This window comes from Lathamus discolor, chromosome 2 (assembly GCF_037157495.1).
Source record: "Lathamus discolor isolate bLatDis1 chromosome 2, bLatDis1.hap1, whole genome shotgun sequence".
Taxonomy (NCBI): Eukaryota; Metazoa; Chordata; class Aves; order Psittaciformes; family Psittacidae; genus Lathamus; species Lathamus discolor.
The window spans coordinates 23,851,304-23,866,504 of NC_088885.1; the positions used below are offsets into that span (position 1 = coordinate 23,851,304).

The 15,201-nt window shown below is 38.7% G+C and overlaps 1 protein-coding gene across 15 annotated transcripts in view; it reads left to right on the forward strand.

The window, feature by feature from the left end:
• Positions 1 to 15,201, forward strand: part of RBMS3 (RNA binding motif single stranded interacting protein 3) — a 721,711-nt gene that overhangs the window by 568,034 nt on the left and 138,476 nt on the right. For all 15 annotated transcript variants that reach the window (XM_065666137.1, XM_065666135.1, XM_065666138.1 and 12 more), the window contains one exon: positions 9,716 to 9,795. In XM_065666137.1, coding sequence (XP_065522209.1) covers positions 9,716 to 9,795 — 80 coding nt within the window. The remainder of the gene's footprint in view (positions 1 to 9,715; positions 9,796 to 15,201) is intronic.

A 15,201-nucleotide genomic window follows, 5' to 3' on the forward strand; every position in this document is an offset into this window, starting at 1 on the left:
GAAAGATCATCATGCATGAAGAATGTTAAGATAATGTTGTCTGAATTCAAATGGGAAAAGGCAAAACATTTATGCTGAAAGATGACAGACTGTTCCTTATGCATTCTTGCAGATAATAACATGATTTTTTCTAGCTCACTAAGTAGAGATTAGTGTAATTTAAAAAAGTGACTTTGTGTGTGGAAATGTAATTATGTAACAAATTTCAAGAAACTTTTAATGATCTAATATGAAGGTTGTGTAATTCCCCATGCAAACGGTAGAGGGGTAAAGCCTTTGCTCCATCAAAGTCTACAGCAGGTCTTCCACTGATTTGAACAAAGCCAGGAATTCAGAACCGTGTTTGAATGCTGACTCTTGTCTTTGTAGGATTATCAGTACAAGATTTAATTACTTGGCCACCTGTCCTTTTTGTAATACAATGCTATTTGGTATCTTTTCTCCTCCACATCAATCCAAATAGATTAATCTGTTTAGTTTTGCTTGTAGTCAGGAGGCTTTTGTTCTAGTCTATCTACAGTGTGAGCACATGCTGAGTGAGTATAAATGCAATACAGGTAGGAGATGGTAGCTGTATTTCAGTCCAGATAAAATTTTAGGAGTTCAGATCAGCAACCCGTGTGGTGATCCTGGCAATTATCCGCTGCCTTCTGACCTGGGGACTTTCATCGCAGTATATCTTGCCTGCTTGTGGATTGTGCCATGCTGCTTAGCACAGCTCTTAACTGAACTACATGAGCACAGGTAAAAAAGTTAACTTTGCACACACTAAAATGATGCAGCATCCAGCAATTTTGAGATTTGGTGTTTCAGAGTTATTAATTGATGATTAAACATTACATTTTGATTCTGTCCAATTATGTGACTAGTCAATCTCAAAATAAGTATATTCAGAAAGCAAATGGAAGTAAAGACTTCCGGTAGACACTTATTGTCAGATTTTTCTGCTAAATGGAAATGATTAGTAGTTTCATAGTACTGCAGGTGGCTACTTAATCATTTATAAGCAAGGTAACTTCAAATGTTCTTGGCTGAAAATTATCTGAGCAATGTCTGGCCACATGAGAGTTCAGTCTCCTTTAAAGTATGTATGTACAAAACTAGCTCCCGTTTTTAAGCTGTGATAGTATCTCTTTTGCATCCCTCAAAAGCAACTGGACATATTTTCCTGAAACTTTCTAGAGCATTTCACTGTGGCTTGAACCCAACTGTGCCTAGGTATGCTCCAGGGGAGAACCTGGGGAGGCCACTTATGAGCAAAGGGCCAGAGAAAGGAAGCTTTAGACTCTGACTGTGGCTCCACAGAAGTTCTTCCAGTTGAAAGGGAATAGCAGAACCTCTGGACACCTGCCTCTGCCTCACCCCAGCCCATGCTTTGTACTTCAAAGCCATGCTAACTGGGTCCAGGCTGTCTGTGGGACCTGGCATTCTGCAGGCCTCGTGCTGCTGTTGTCATTTGTTAGCGTGGGTTTCTGCTGACACAGGCAAGCAGAAGGTGGGACTAAACACAGCCTATCATATAGCAGAGAGAGAAATTAGAAGGAGGGTGAGGCAGAATAAATACTTACTAGAAATAAGGAATTGGGAAAGGAGGTGGTGCAGATGAAAAGCTTTGAGTTCAGTCTGTCTTAAGATGTCAAAAGAGAGAATGACATAGTGGTTCCCTACACACAGGGATTTCATTACAAGACTTAAAACTGTAGGTGTTTCTCCTAAATACCCATTGCTGGAAGTCATCTAATGAGTTCAGCATCTGATCTTTCATTTAAAACATGTAAGTGGATTCCTCAGAGCTTAGAACAAAAGCATAGACCTTCATCCTCAAAAAAAAAAAAAAAAAAAGCAAAGAAAAAAAAAGCCACAGGAACTGGATTTGGAGACCTTTTTTCAAGATGCAGTTTTAAAGCTGATCTCTTATGAATTGACTTTTGCAAACAGGACATTAGCAATATTGCTGGTGGTGGTTTAGGTAAAAAGCATATTGGAGGTAGTAAGAAAGAAAGTCTTTGAGGGAGGCTGGAATTACTGGACATGAAAAGGTGCTGAGTGCATGGAGTGAAATATTTAACTTTATCCTGAAGATGTGTTGTCTCTTATAAAGAGGTAACTGTATTTGCTGGAAGGCCTGGCTTTCCACAGGCCCATAAAGGGTGGTTCCAGATGTTAAGGTGGGAGAAGATAAAGCAGTAGCAGAATCACATTGGAGCCAAAGCAGTGGTGCCATCTTGTAAAACAAAATGAGAATATTTAGAGGAAGATTTCTGAGGATCAGTGATGATGCTACTTTGGAGGCAGACAAGCATTAGCAGCAATGGGGGATAAAGAACTTCAAGGCAGTTTAAGGCTGTATTTGTGAAGAGGGGAAATGCTTTGTTCTTCTTTATTCAAGGGTTTAATTGAAGGCATTTGAAAAGGTGCTATAAATTTAGCTTGAACAAATCCATCATCTGGGATGGTAGTGCAGGCTTAGATATTATGAGGATCATTCCTACTTTCAGTCAGAATAATGATCTGTCACGTCCTACATCTTATCCAGGAAATTGCTTTGTAATTGATATCTCAGATGAAACTAGAAATCCCGAATATGCCCCAAAGACTTTGTGTGTTATCTCTAAAATATTCCAATGCCTGTACTGGTAAATTTCCATTGAAAGCCCCACCTTGGAAGGGGCACACAGCATCACTGCAAGGTGCTGGGGAGGTATGTAAAAGAATGTATCTCCAAGACCCTCACCTCTCCATCTGGCATATCAACCTGGACCAAGTTTTCGTACAACCTGGACCAAGTTTTCGTAGACTTAGTACACCCGTAAGAAAATGCCAAGCATGGAGCTGCATTTTCAGGGAGAAGCAGAATCCCAAGGGGGACAAAGAGGGGCAGGATTTAGGGACAAATATCAATGGGACTCTGTAGGATGAAAATGGATATGAAGCCCTTCAAGGTGAAGAAGGAGGAATAAGCAAGTTGGGTGCCATCAGATAATTTAGCTGAGCAGTTCTCATAGTCCAAGCCTGAGGTACTGTGAGTTTAATTAAACTCCCTGGGACATGGAAAAGGAAGCAAGGAGGCATTGGGATATACCTTAGGGAGGGACTTACTGATACCACTGAATCAATGAAATAAAAATTGTACTTTATAGCCCCACAGTAAAATACCAGTCAGTATTATTTAAGTAACCTACTATAAAGATACTAATATTAATAATACCATACATATGTGTACCACACTCAGATGAGTAATGGAGCAAGCATTTTTTAGGTCCTTTTAAATGATGAAGTGCAAAGAAAGAGTTAGAAAGCACTAACTTTTTCATTTTGTTTTCTGTCTTGTAACTTAAAACGACCTTGCAAGATTCACCCCCAAGCGACATTTTACAATGAAGTCATAAGCCTCTGAAACCAGAAATTTATGATGGAAATGCCGACAGTCAGACAGTCAAGTATTGCACTGCTGGCGGGCACCAGTATAATACTTAACCTGAGACTGGGAAGACAGTAGCATAAATCAGCCTGGGTCTAGGTGGAAATGACCGTGTATTCATATAATTCTTTTCCAGTAACATGAGAAAATTTACACAAACTGTCAAAAAAGAGTATTATCATGCTGTTCCAGCAAACAACCAAAGTCAGAAGATTCTCAATTAGCTGTCTGTATCATCTCAAAGCAAAATGAAGTATAAAAGCTATGCTTCTGTTCCTCTGTGACAGAGCTGGTGGGGTTGTCTGTAGTGAGGCTTTTACCCACTTCGTTGTTGGGACTTTGGGCTTCATCCTTGTCTTTTCCGTACTTTGTTCTTCTGGAAGAGCTTCCAATGAGTTGCTTTTCTCTGCCTGCATATGTTTTTTGTTAAACTTACCTCCTGCTTGTCTGCATTTTACATGTCTTAAAATTATTCTTTGGAAACAGTACTCAACTTAGCTACTGAAATGGAGCAACAGAAAATGGGAAACAAGATTTTGACACACCCCACCCCAGGATCATTTTTCTATTTATAGAAGTTTTGCATGGATTTCGATAGAAATGGACGTGCTCCAGTTTCCAGTGAAACAAAACAGGAGAGCCAAGGCTTTAGTTTGTACGTTCTTTTTCTCAAAGGAAGCTGTGCATCTTTCAAGGGGTTCAGGATAGCATAGGTGTCATTTAATTATATTGGATTTCTTCTGTAACAAGGAGGTTTCTCTATGGAGAGCAATGTAGCTCTATGCAGAGGTACTCCCCTCAGGCAGCTCAAAATGGTCACCTTGGCATAATGGGCCATGCTGCATGGACCATATCCTTGGAGAAGTGGAGTCTATCCTGTCCTCACCAGAGATTTTGTATATTCATCTGAGATAATAAACAGTCTCCTGTTGTTTATGGAAACAGGACTGAACATGAAGAATATGCACGCAAGACATGTTGGGAAAAGACATTATTTATGAGCAATGAGGAGAACTTGTCAAAATTAATATCTCTTCCTAGGCTGTAAGTGACAAAGGGAACAGTTTTTCCAGCATAAAATGTATTCAAACCAAAAATCATAAACATCTGGAAGCAATCTCTTACCAGCTGAAAAGTTGGGGACATAGCATAGCTAAGTCAGTTACAGCAGAGGAGAAAATCACAAGTTGCAGTCATATCAGGCTCTTAAAATGCCTGGAATTAAATTAGCAGAATCAGTTGAACACAGAAATAAGTGAACATGTTGACATAGAAGGATGAAGAACTGAACATAAGGAGATGCTAAGAAACCTCATACTAATCAAACCTGTCTTGTAGCTTTAGAGTATTTAAGACTGGAGATAATTTTCTCTGACCTCTTTTCTATCTCCTGAAGTTGAAGTGCTCCCACTTACCTACAATAGAGATAAGGCTTGTCTTTTACTAAAATATGACTTTCAGAAGTGATTTCAGCACATCAACCAGGAAAAAAAAAAAAAAAAAAAAGCCACCTCTTTTCTGTCTAATGTGTGCCAGTGGCTCATCTTCCTTGTAGTTAAAGGTTTCTGCCTAATTTCTTTTTCAAATTTATCTGGTTCTTGTCACAACTTTCTCAGCAAGATTAAAGAACTGCTTAGTACCTAGTTTATTCTCCACACAAAGGTACTTATGTACTGCTATTAGACTGCCCCCCAGTCTTTTTGATATGCTAAAGAAACAGAGTTTTTCGAGTGTGTATTCTAACTATAGCCTCAGTTCTTTGCAGTCCTCCACTGTATAATATTGCTACTACCTATCTACTTCCATCTTTGCAAAATGCCTTAAAAAGTTGTCCTGGGTTCAGCAGTAGCAGTCATTTTTCTCCTTCTCAGAAGCTGGTGCAGTGCTGTGTTTTTGACTTTCAGCCTGGGAACAGCGCTGATAACGCCGATGTTTTTAGTTGCTGCTCAGTAACGTTTAGTCTGACCAAGGACTTTGTGAGTCTCATGCTCTGCCAGGGAGGAGGGGAAGCCAGGAGGAAGCAGAGACAGGACACCTGACCCAAACTGACCAAAGAGGTGTTCCATACCACAGCACGTCATGCCCACTATATAAGCTGGGGGCATTTACCCGGAAGGGCTAGATCACTGCTTGGTCAGGCTGGGTATCGGTCAGCGGGTGGTGAGCGGTTGTATTCTCTTCCCTTGTTATTTCCCTTATCATTATTGTCATTGGTGGTAGCAGTAGTGATTTTTGTTATACCTTAGTTACTGGACTGTTCTTATCTCAACCCGTGGGAGTTACGTTCTTTTGATTCTCCTCCCCATCCCTCTGGGAGCGGGGGAAGTAAGGGGGGGAGTGAGTGAACGGCTGCGTGGTACTGAATTACCGGCTGGGCTTAAACCACAACAAAAGTAAAGAAACATTGCCCCCAAGCTTTATTATCCATGCCTTTATAAATGTAAGAAAACAACAATCATAGAATCATAGAATAGCTAGGGTTGGAAAGGACCTTAAGATCATCTAGTTCCAACCCCCCTGCCATGGGCATATTGCGGTCATAACAGAAATGTTGTAGTAACAATTTAATCTTTAAATATTTACTCAGTTTACAAAAAAATTACAGATTTGATTCTCATTTACATTATTATTATTATTATTATTATTATTATTATTATTATTATTATTATTATTATTAGGTAGTGTGACTGTAGGGTATATGTAAACCAAACCCATGTTTTACCGCTAACTGGTAATTACATGGTACTGAATATTTCTTGTGTAATAATTATGTAGTCAGCATGTTAATCCTTATATATAAATTTATGAAGTTATTTCTTGACACTGCATCGATCTTTATAATAAGCATGTGTAAGAGCTTTTGGTTTTAAAAAGATTTCCTTTTTCTTTTTTTATTTTTTTACTGTAAAATTTCTTTTTTGTTGTATTACAACAGCATGTAATGAGTACATTGGAGCCACTATGGTCTGTAAAGAGTGTAATATGCTTTTATTTTTAAGTAATAGCAAGACATGAACATCAAATTATTTTTTTGAGATACTTGCTTAAGCCCCCCCCCCCCCCCCGTTTTGTTTGTTTGATCTTTTACTAGTCATATCGAGATAACTCAAATTTGCAAACTATGGCTAGAAAACAGTCATAAAAACAGTCTTCCTTTTCAGATTTTTTAAAAATCACTCCCTTTCTAATTGGATAGTATATGGACAATCTAGTTACACTGGATTTGGGAACTTTACAATTCAGTTTCTGACAGCTGAAATTATATAGACACAGGTGAAAATAAATTATAATTTTGATTGGTTTAGATGATTATCTGTACCTCTAAATATCATAAAAATATGGTCTATAGCTTTGATAATTTTTTTTATTTTCTGCAGTGCATTTCCTGATTCAAAATAATACTCAGATGCATTACAGTTAAGTCCAAATTGCGTTTAAGCATGAATTATTACCTAAGATTCTATTAGGATGAGTACCAAAAATATTCTGTTAAAGGGATTTTGAAAATGATACTTCTGAATTATCTGATCAGCTATTTTTGTGAATTTTTTGTGACTTATCTGATCAGCTAGAATTTCCATTACCATGTAAAGCCAATGTCCTTCCCTTTCCAGCACGAGTTGAATATCTGTATCTTTCAGTAGAAGGTTATGAAGCTTCTCAGGTCTTTGTCTTTTCTCTAGAATATTGTCATCTCCCATCTGCCACATTTTTTGATCTATCAATTACGAAAGAAAACCCAACACTAAGAAAAATAGATTTAAGAGTGCTCTTCCCCCATGTTTACCCATGTTCCAGTGACATTCTTTTGTAGGAAATCTGTCCCCTTCAAGCTAACTTTTGATATGTAACAATTCTTTTAATGATAATTTTATTAAATACCAGTTTCAACCGTGATTTTGAAACATTTCTATCTCAGACAAGAAGAATAAATTAATGACAAAAAGCGTATTTTGTCCATTTCCCCTGCATTTCCAAACGTACTCTAGAATAGGCAATTATCGCAGCTTTTTGAAGAACTCGGTAGAATTTATTGGTGTGGACCTAAGGAAAGTATATTTTTACTGGGCCTCTTCCCACATATGGCTAGTCTTTCTGGCTAAAACAAGTGAGAGGAGAAAAAGGAATGTCTGAATTGATGTGTACAGACAGGTTCAGCTCATGGATAGGCACCTGCCATAGACACTGCTACCTAGGTTGCTGATGTTGATCAGAATTTTAACTAAACTAAAACCAGGGTCTTGTGATGGCAACTATCAGGCAATTTTAGTAATATGTCTGGTTGTTCTATACCCCACTTTCTTCCCAGTCAGTAAGCTAATCATCCTGAAGAACACAGTTTGAAAGGGTTATTTCTTAAAAACAGGTATTGCGGACAAGTGTAAATTGTGATTCATACTGAGGTGGCCCTGGGATAGATGCCATCTACCCCACAGGCAAAAGTAGCAGAAAGCACATGGGGACTGAGGTAGGGGAGGGGTGGATGCAGTTGTTACTCAGCATCACATCTGAAGGGGACGTGTATAGGCAGCTTTGTCTTTTGTGCTGCCTTTTCAAACTGAGTCGATAATGCCAGTGTCGGTTTCAAGTGAAGCGTGTGCCAGAGTATAGATAGCTAGCAATGGCGTTTGAGAGCCGTTAATTGTGAAACTTGAGAAGAAAATGTGCACATTCTTTTTCAGAGTGGTGTTCGAATGATGGCCTTTTTATCCCAGAACACTGTGGGTTTCACTTTTATTCTCTTCCCACATAAAATGCATGAAGTGCACTGAGTCTCTTTCACTTGGCAGCTTATATATTGCATTCTTTTCAGGGACTGCTTTGGCTTGTTAAAATGTACCCCATGTATTAAAATGAAATTGTCACTGCTGTGTGGTGCAACATAACATGGTTTGACATCAAGTGCCTGCAGCTACAGAAAAGAGACTTTTATTGCATTTATTCTTTCAGAGACAAGAGTCTCTAAAGGCTCCGTGCAGACAGTCACTTAAGTTAAATCTGAATGAAGCCAAAGTGAACAATCTAAGTTTCTGTCTTTTCGTACTTGTAGAAATGGCCCAGCCCACAGAATATGCAGTGATATGACCTGTAAGGGACAATTTTTAATTATTAAAATCAGGATTTGTTTTTTAATTTGTTGTTTTCTTGGTGGTAGTGGGGGTAATTCCTTTGAACTCTGGCAGACTTGAACCCTTGAGGACAAGCTACTGCTCTATGTGAGCCACTCTTTCCCAAAACCATGTAACAAGATGGGTGGTGAATAAGTTAATTTTAAAAATATTTAGACTGGTGAGAAGTAAGCAATATTTATGTCACTGGAGTTATTTTGCAGAGAGTACCTGTAAGCACTGGTGTATTGAAGGAACATTGAACATGGTTTTTAAATACAATTTTTCTAAGAAAAACAAAACCAGTGTGATTTTCCTTTTCTTTTTGCTTTCTTACTGGCTTTTCATTTCTTTCTTTCCTCGCTTTGAATTTTCTATACCACTCTGTAGCAAATAGTATCAATTGTTCTGTGACCTAGTGTGCGGGCAGTTTACAAGACCTGAATGGTGAATTCCCAGATGTGGTATAAACGTGGTTTGGGATTTGACTAGCAGCTTTGAATTCTTTGCAGTTCCGTCAAAAATATGTGTACCAGTTCACTGTCGATGCTTTAATTTCTGAAAGTTATCTTGAGGTCGTAGGAGATAAACAGTAAGGCATTTCACCTACCAGTATTACATGTAAATTAGTCTTCACGCAAAATTTAGCTTTATGTTGTAATAGGCATAAACGCATTGTCTTTGCTATAAAGTCTGTCTTTACAGGTTATTTTTTTAATATTGTAAACCTTAATAATTGTTGCTTAATCCTACAGGTTCTTCTAAAAATCGTGGTTTAGTTTTTTTGGTGTTTTTTTTATGCTATTTGAAGTTATTTTTGGTGCACAAGGCATCTAGAAACACGTTCTTTGCCTTTCCAAGCAGCACGTGAGAGCATAAAGAATGTCCTTGTTCAGGGTGATTCCCAGAGCCAAAAGGGGACTGTTCATTGACACTGCTGTGGCTCACACACAGCCAGGAGCACAGCTGCAGACTTTGAGGGTGGCAGGTCCTTCTCCCAAGCCACACCATACCGTAATGAGCTCAACCAGTTTCTCTGCAAGAACAGCTTTGAAGATGTCTCTCAGCATCTGTGCTTGTGCTTTTTTTCTCCTTTTGCTTTTTGTTGTTGCTGACTGAGCACTTTTATAGCAGCCTAGTAACATGAATTGCATCTACCCCCATCCCAATTTCTTCTCTTTTCCAGAATGGAGTCTACAGAAAAATGTGAAGTAGTAATTCAACATTTTAATGGGAAATATCTGAAAACCCCACCCGGTCTACCAGGTAAGTTCAGCCATCATTATAATGATTAAAATTTGCTGAAGAGTTTAAAATACAGAAATGCTGGAATTTCTGTATCTTTGTGAGCATGGCTTATATTACCAGCCCTGCTAAGAGTCTGAACCTCCCTTTTAGAAGCCTATCCTTAATGACCTGTAGCAACTTCCTCCTTGACCAAGTTTGTATTATTCAGACTTTTATGCCTGACAGCAGTGAATTTAAGTACATACAAGAATTGTGTTGTACCACTGCATTTTCTTCTTTAAAATTCTGATATTATATATGTTGGCGTTTTTTTTCCAATTAGAGCAAAGGCCGCATAAGTAAATGCTGGTGCTTTTCAAACCAACTAGATCAGCAACTGTGTTGTAGTTATAAAATCACCAGGATTTCAGGTTATAGTAACTAACTTTGTGTTCTTTACAGTCTAGTTGCAGTTACTAATATTAACAGCCATAGCTGTTAATATTAAACAAGGATATTTCAGATATGAAGTGATTTTATACCATTTGTACTTGCCCTAACTTAATGAAAGGCAGCCATTTTCTGATACTACCTGCAGAACACATTCATTGGTGTGTCCATACTACATTGAAAGGCAGTTTCCAGCTAGTAGGTTGCTTTAGAAATCTTCAGCTGTCATCTGTGTGGCCATCAGCTGTGCAAAGTTTAGTGATCAGTTGCCTGATTCTTAGTGTTTGACAAGGCCTCCCTGAGGCCACAGATCTGCAAAGATTGCTCCCTCATATTTTCTGAAAAGCTATGTTAAGTGAGCAGGAAATCTTTGCAAGAATTGCATCCTACGTTATTACCTTTTTTTTTTTTTTCTTTTCTTTTTGACTTCCAGTAAACTATTTCCTTTTTTTGGTTACTTTCATTAAATTCTTCCTTATCCATTGCCTGGTTCTTTATGCAGAAGATGTACTAAATAATTAAAAGAGAGCCATCTGCACAGCTACTGTGTACAGTAATTGAATGCTGCAATGTACATATAAATTTTAGTCAAATCACCTTCATGAAGTAATATAATGCTTGTGGTACAAGCTGCAAGACTCCATTCAATAGATTTCTTTTGAAAAAGTAGTCACATTTTTTCTCGACACTAATGCAATACAGCACCAGCTTGGTGAAGTGCAACAGACTTGGGCTGCATAGGACAATGGGCAAAGCATCATAGGCAGAGACCCTTAAACCTTTCTGTATGCATACATTGAGTCCCAGTAGTAATCTCTTTAATATAATAGCAACACCCAATGGAAAGTGTGTGAATAGCAAGAAGTCAGTAAGTGCAGCTTTGGCATTAAAACCCTGCATGCTCCATGGTCACATTCCTGGTTTTCTCAGAAAAGACACATCATTTGACACATAAAGCAGAATGTTCTTACAGTGCCTGCTTGAGATAAAAAGGGTACATAGTAAAGAATGAAAACTAGAAGTTGAAAATCTTGTATTTTTTTATTACATTTTTAGATTAATCAGGAATATATTGGGTATTCAACATCAGCGATTTGGGACATCAAAATAGGAGTCTTGATAAGATAGCATGATTACTTACTTTTGTTCCCAGGGATACACTGAAATTGGATTTCAGTGGTTATAACTTTTGCTGCTTTCTCAGTTAAAGGACATGAATCAACTTTTAGTTTCTTGAAGAAGGTGTCCATGTGGGAAAATTTTCTACCATGTTTCTCTCATGATTGTTGTGGTCAGATGGCATTAGTTGCAAGGATGAGCCGGAAAGTAACTATTTTGAGTTTTCATTTACCTAAGTACAATTCAGATGCAGATCAAGCATAATGCTTGGGGCAAAGCCACTGAACCAGCAACTGCACTCACTCAACTATGCATTAGATATCTGTAAGATCCCATTTTATCCTCCTTTTTTGGAGGGCAGATTTTGTAGCTCCCAACACAGATAATTAGAAATTATCATAGGGTATTTGATCCACATAAAAGAGAATATTTATGCCTTATTATTAGAGTAAGGCCTTTTCCAAATCCATGTTTAGAAGACTTTTTGAATTCCTTCCTCCTCTTCTTCAGAAGCCAGAGGGCAAACATGATCACTTGAGCAGTTGTGTCAATTCAAGTGATACTGACCACTCATACTTATTTAACTTTCATCCAGTGCAAAAACCACTCAGCCGTAGTTTCTTCCTCTTGATGTAGATTCCTGATAGAGCTTCTACTCAGTTTACTGATCTGTGCTATGAACCTGTATTTAAGCCTCTGTCCTGGGTTCAGCAGTAGCAGTCATTTTTCTCTTTCTTAGTAGCTGGTGCAGTGCTGTGTTTTGACTTTCGGCCTGGGAACAGCGCTGATAACGCCGATGTTTTCAGTTGCTGCTCAAATGTTTGGTCTGACCAAGGCCTTTGTAAGTCTCATGCTCTGCCAGGGAGGAGGGGAAGCAGGAGGAAGCAGACAGGACACCTGACCCAAGCTAGCCAAAGAGGTATTCCATACCACAGCACGTCATGCCCAGGATGTAACGGCAAGTTACCCGGAAGGGCTGACTCACTCCTCGGTTGGGCTGGGTATTGACAGGTGGTATTGTATTCTCTTCCCTTGTTATTTCCCTTATCATTATTATTATTGGTGGCAGCAGTAGTGGGTTTGTGCTATACCTTAGTTACTGCGCTGCTCTTATCTCAACCCATGGGAGTTACATTCTTTCGATTCTCCTCCCCGTCCTTCTGGGAGTGGGGGGGGTGGGGGCGGGGAGTCGGGAAGAAAGGGAGGTAGGGAGTGAGTGAGAGGGCTGCGTGGCTGACTTATGGCCTGGGCTTAAACCATGACAGCCTCTTAGCAAATACAGAAGCGTCTCACTTTATCCCCTTCCTGGCAGTTGCTTATCTGCCTTCACGAAGAAGGAAGGAAAATCAGGTCTCCTAGTTTACTTGGAAAATCACAGTCAGAGTCTGAAAATTATCCTACCAGCATCCCAGTAATTGGCATAGAAAGAAAATCATCTCTAGTTATTGCTGTGACCTCTTTATGGATTTCAGTTAAAAAATGAGGAGCCAGAGAACATTAGTAGAAGTATGCAACACTAGCTGTTATTAACCTCTACTGCTCAAAGACATGATCTTACTGTGAGATAAAATTAATCAATCCTTTTAGGGTTAAATTAAATTGATTTACGATTTTCAGCTGTATTTCTTTTAGGTATAGCATCAAGCTGGGAGGGCTTTACATGTTAGTCCAAATCTCCTCTCACCCAAACCCTGATGTTCTGGTTCGGGCTTGCCAGCTAGTAAGAGGTTGTATGAAGCCCATCAAGAAAAAAAATCAGCCTGACTGTAGGCTATTTTGTACAACCTACCCTTGTTCCTGAGGCAGTGAGACTATGGGCCAGACAAACTGGTTTGGTAGCTATCTTCCATCCATGCTAACTTTCCCAGTTCCCTGAGATGTGATCCTGTTGATGTAGGGTATGTGTGTGGGAACACCATGTCTGTAGGATAAAGTGTTCATGTTGTGGGGCTGGTTTTGCCTGGTTATCAAGCCGTGATGGAGGAAGGACTGAAGTAGGTAGCTTTAATGTGATGTCGAACAGCCCATCAGAAAGACTGGGCACCATCAGAGTAGCTTTCATTATGAATCAGCCATGGACCATGACTTAGTTCCTCTCAAATCCTCCCAAATAGTTATCTCAAACATTCATTTTGAATACAGAGCTCTTTTCCCACTAGTGATTCCTTGGCAAATGAAATGTAAGTTTAACTGGATGTGGGGTTTGATGTGGGTTTTTTTGTTTTGGAGTTGGTTTTTTTCTTGGTGTTTTTGCTTGTTTGGTTGGGGGGGGAGTTGGTTGGAATTTTGGTTTATGGTTTATTTGGTTTGGGTTTGTTGTGGTTTTGTTTTTTTGTTTTGTTTGCTTGTTTTTTGTGGATTTTTTTACGGGGGGAGGTTTTTGTGGTTTTGTGTGGTTTATTTTTTTGTTTTGTTTTGCTACTTTGGAGGGGTTTTTTTTTTAATAAAATAGAAATTACAGGCGAATCACTGCTGTGTACCTGGATGTTTGAGCCTATCCAGCAGTCATACATCTAAGCTGACCCAGTCCAACAATAAGTCAGGAAAGAGTAAAGCAGTGTTGTATCTGCAAGGAAAGAAAGAGCACAGAGAGTACTCTGGAGATTCTGCATTCTGTCTGTTCTCAAGGCAAAAATATGTCATTACTTGTTTGATTTTCTAACTTCAACTGCTGTCTGTTGTCTCTTAAAAATTGTGGAGCTGAACACTAGCAGCTGCAGACCACCAGTGACAATGTAAAGGTTATTTTCTGCCACTTGAAACATTTTGCTGGTCAGATGTAAATTGAGCAATACTGTGTCTATGTTAGTGAATTATTCTCCTTAAGGGTGCTTCTCTATCCAACTACTTTTCTTCATTCAATTCCAAAGGGAATTGCTCCACTGTCCTCCTTGCTCAACTAATAAGAATTTCATCATGTTCAGTCTTAGACATACCGTACAAAATAATTGGTTGTTGCATAAATAATTAGTTAATATCTACATTTCTTCCATATTGAGGAAGCCCATTTCTCCAGAAATCTGGAAACTCTCAGTGCTTGGCAGATTCCATGTGAATTTCATAAATATTCTGATTAGCTTTGAGTGATTATTTTTTTAGCAGGTTTTTGTGTTTGTTTTTGTTTTCCCTTTATTAGCACTGTTTTTCTGAGCTAAATAGACCAGGGCCTACTGGATATATTTTCTTCCTATAGAGAGTGCAGCCCCACACAAAACTAATTGTGCAGGCCCTGCGTTGCCACTCTGAAAGAGAAGTCAGCAAATGAGTTCATCAGACTATAGCACTGTACGTCTCCATCAAGACGTGAAGGGCACTGCTAATGATGAAGGTAGCTCACTGTCAGTCTTTCAGTGCTGCATCTCTGTTGGTGAATAGGAGACTTTAAAGGAAAACCTGCTAATCTATCACATTTTGCAATCACTGAATTAATGTAAAATTTCCTAGCAATTCTATCAGTAATAAATTTATTTCTCTTTGGATGGGCAAGCTTAGGGTACATCTTTGTATAGAGTTTTTGTTCATCTCCCAGTATCCTTTGGATGCCTTTAAAAAACTTCATTTTCTCTTTTTGAATAAATGCAAAGACTTAATGAGTTCTTACGTTTCTCTTTGGAATTTCACAGGAACATGCCTCAGTTGTAGTAATTATCCTCTGCTGATACGTCCATTATGCTCTCTCACAGCATTTTCTAGTCATTATAGTACTTCCTAATTTTTGTTGGCTTTGTAAATACTTTTGGTTGTCATAGGACATTGGGCCAATTCCTATCTCAGGGAAAATAAGTGAGACACAATGCTACAATGCGTGGTCAAGAATTTTACTCTTTCATAGCAGGTCTGTGTGGCTTTTATTGCTGATTTTAATGACAAGTTACA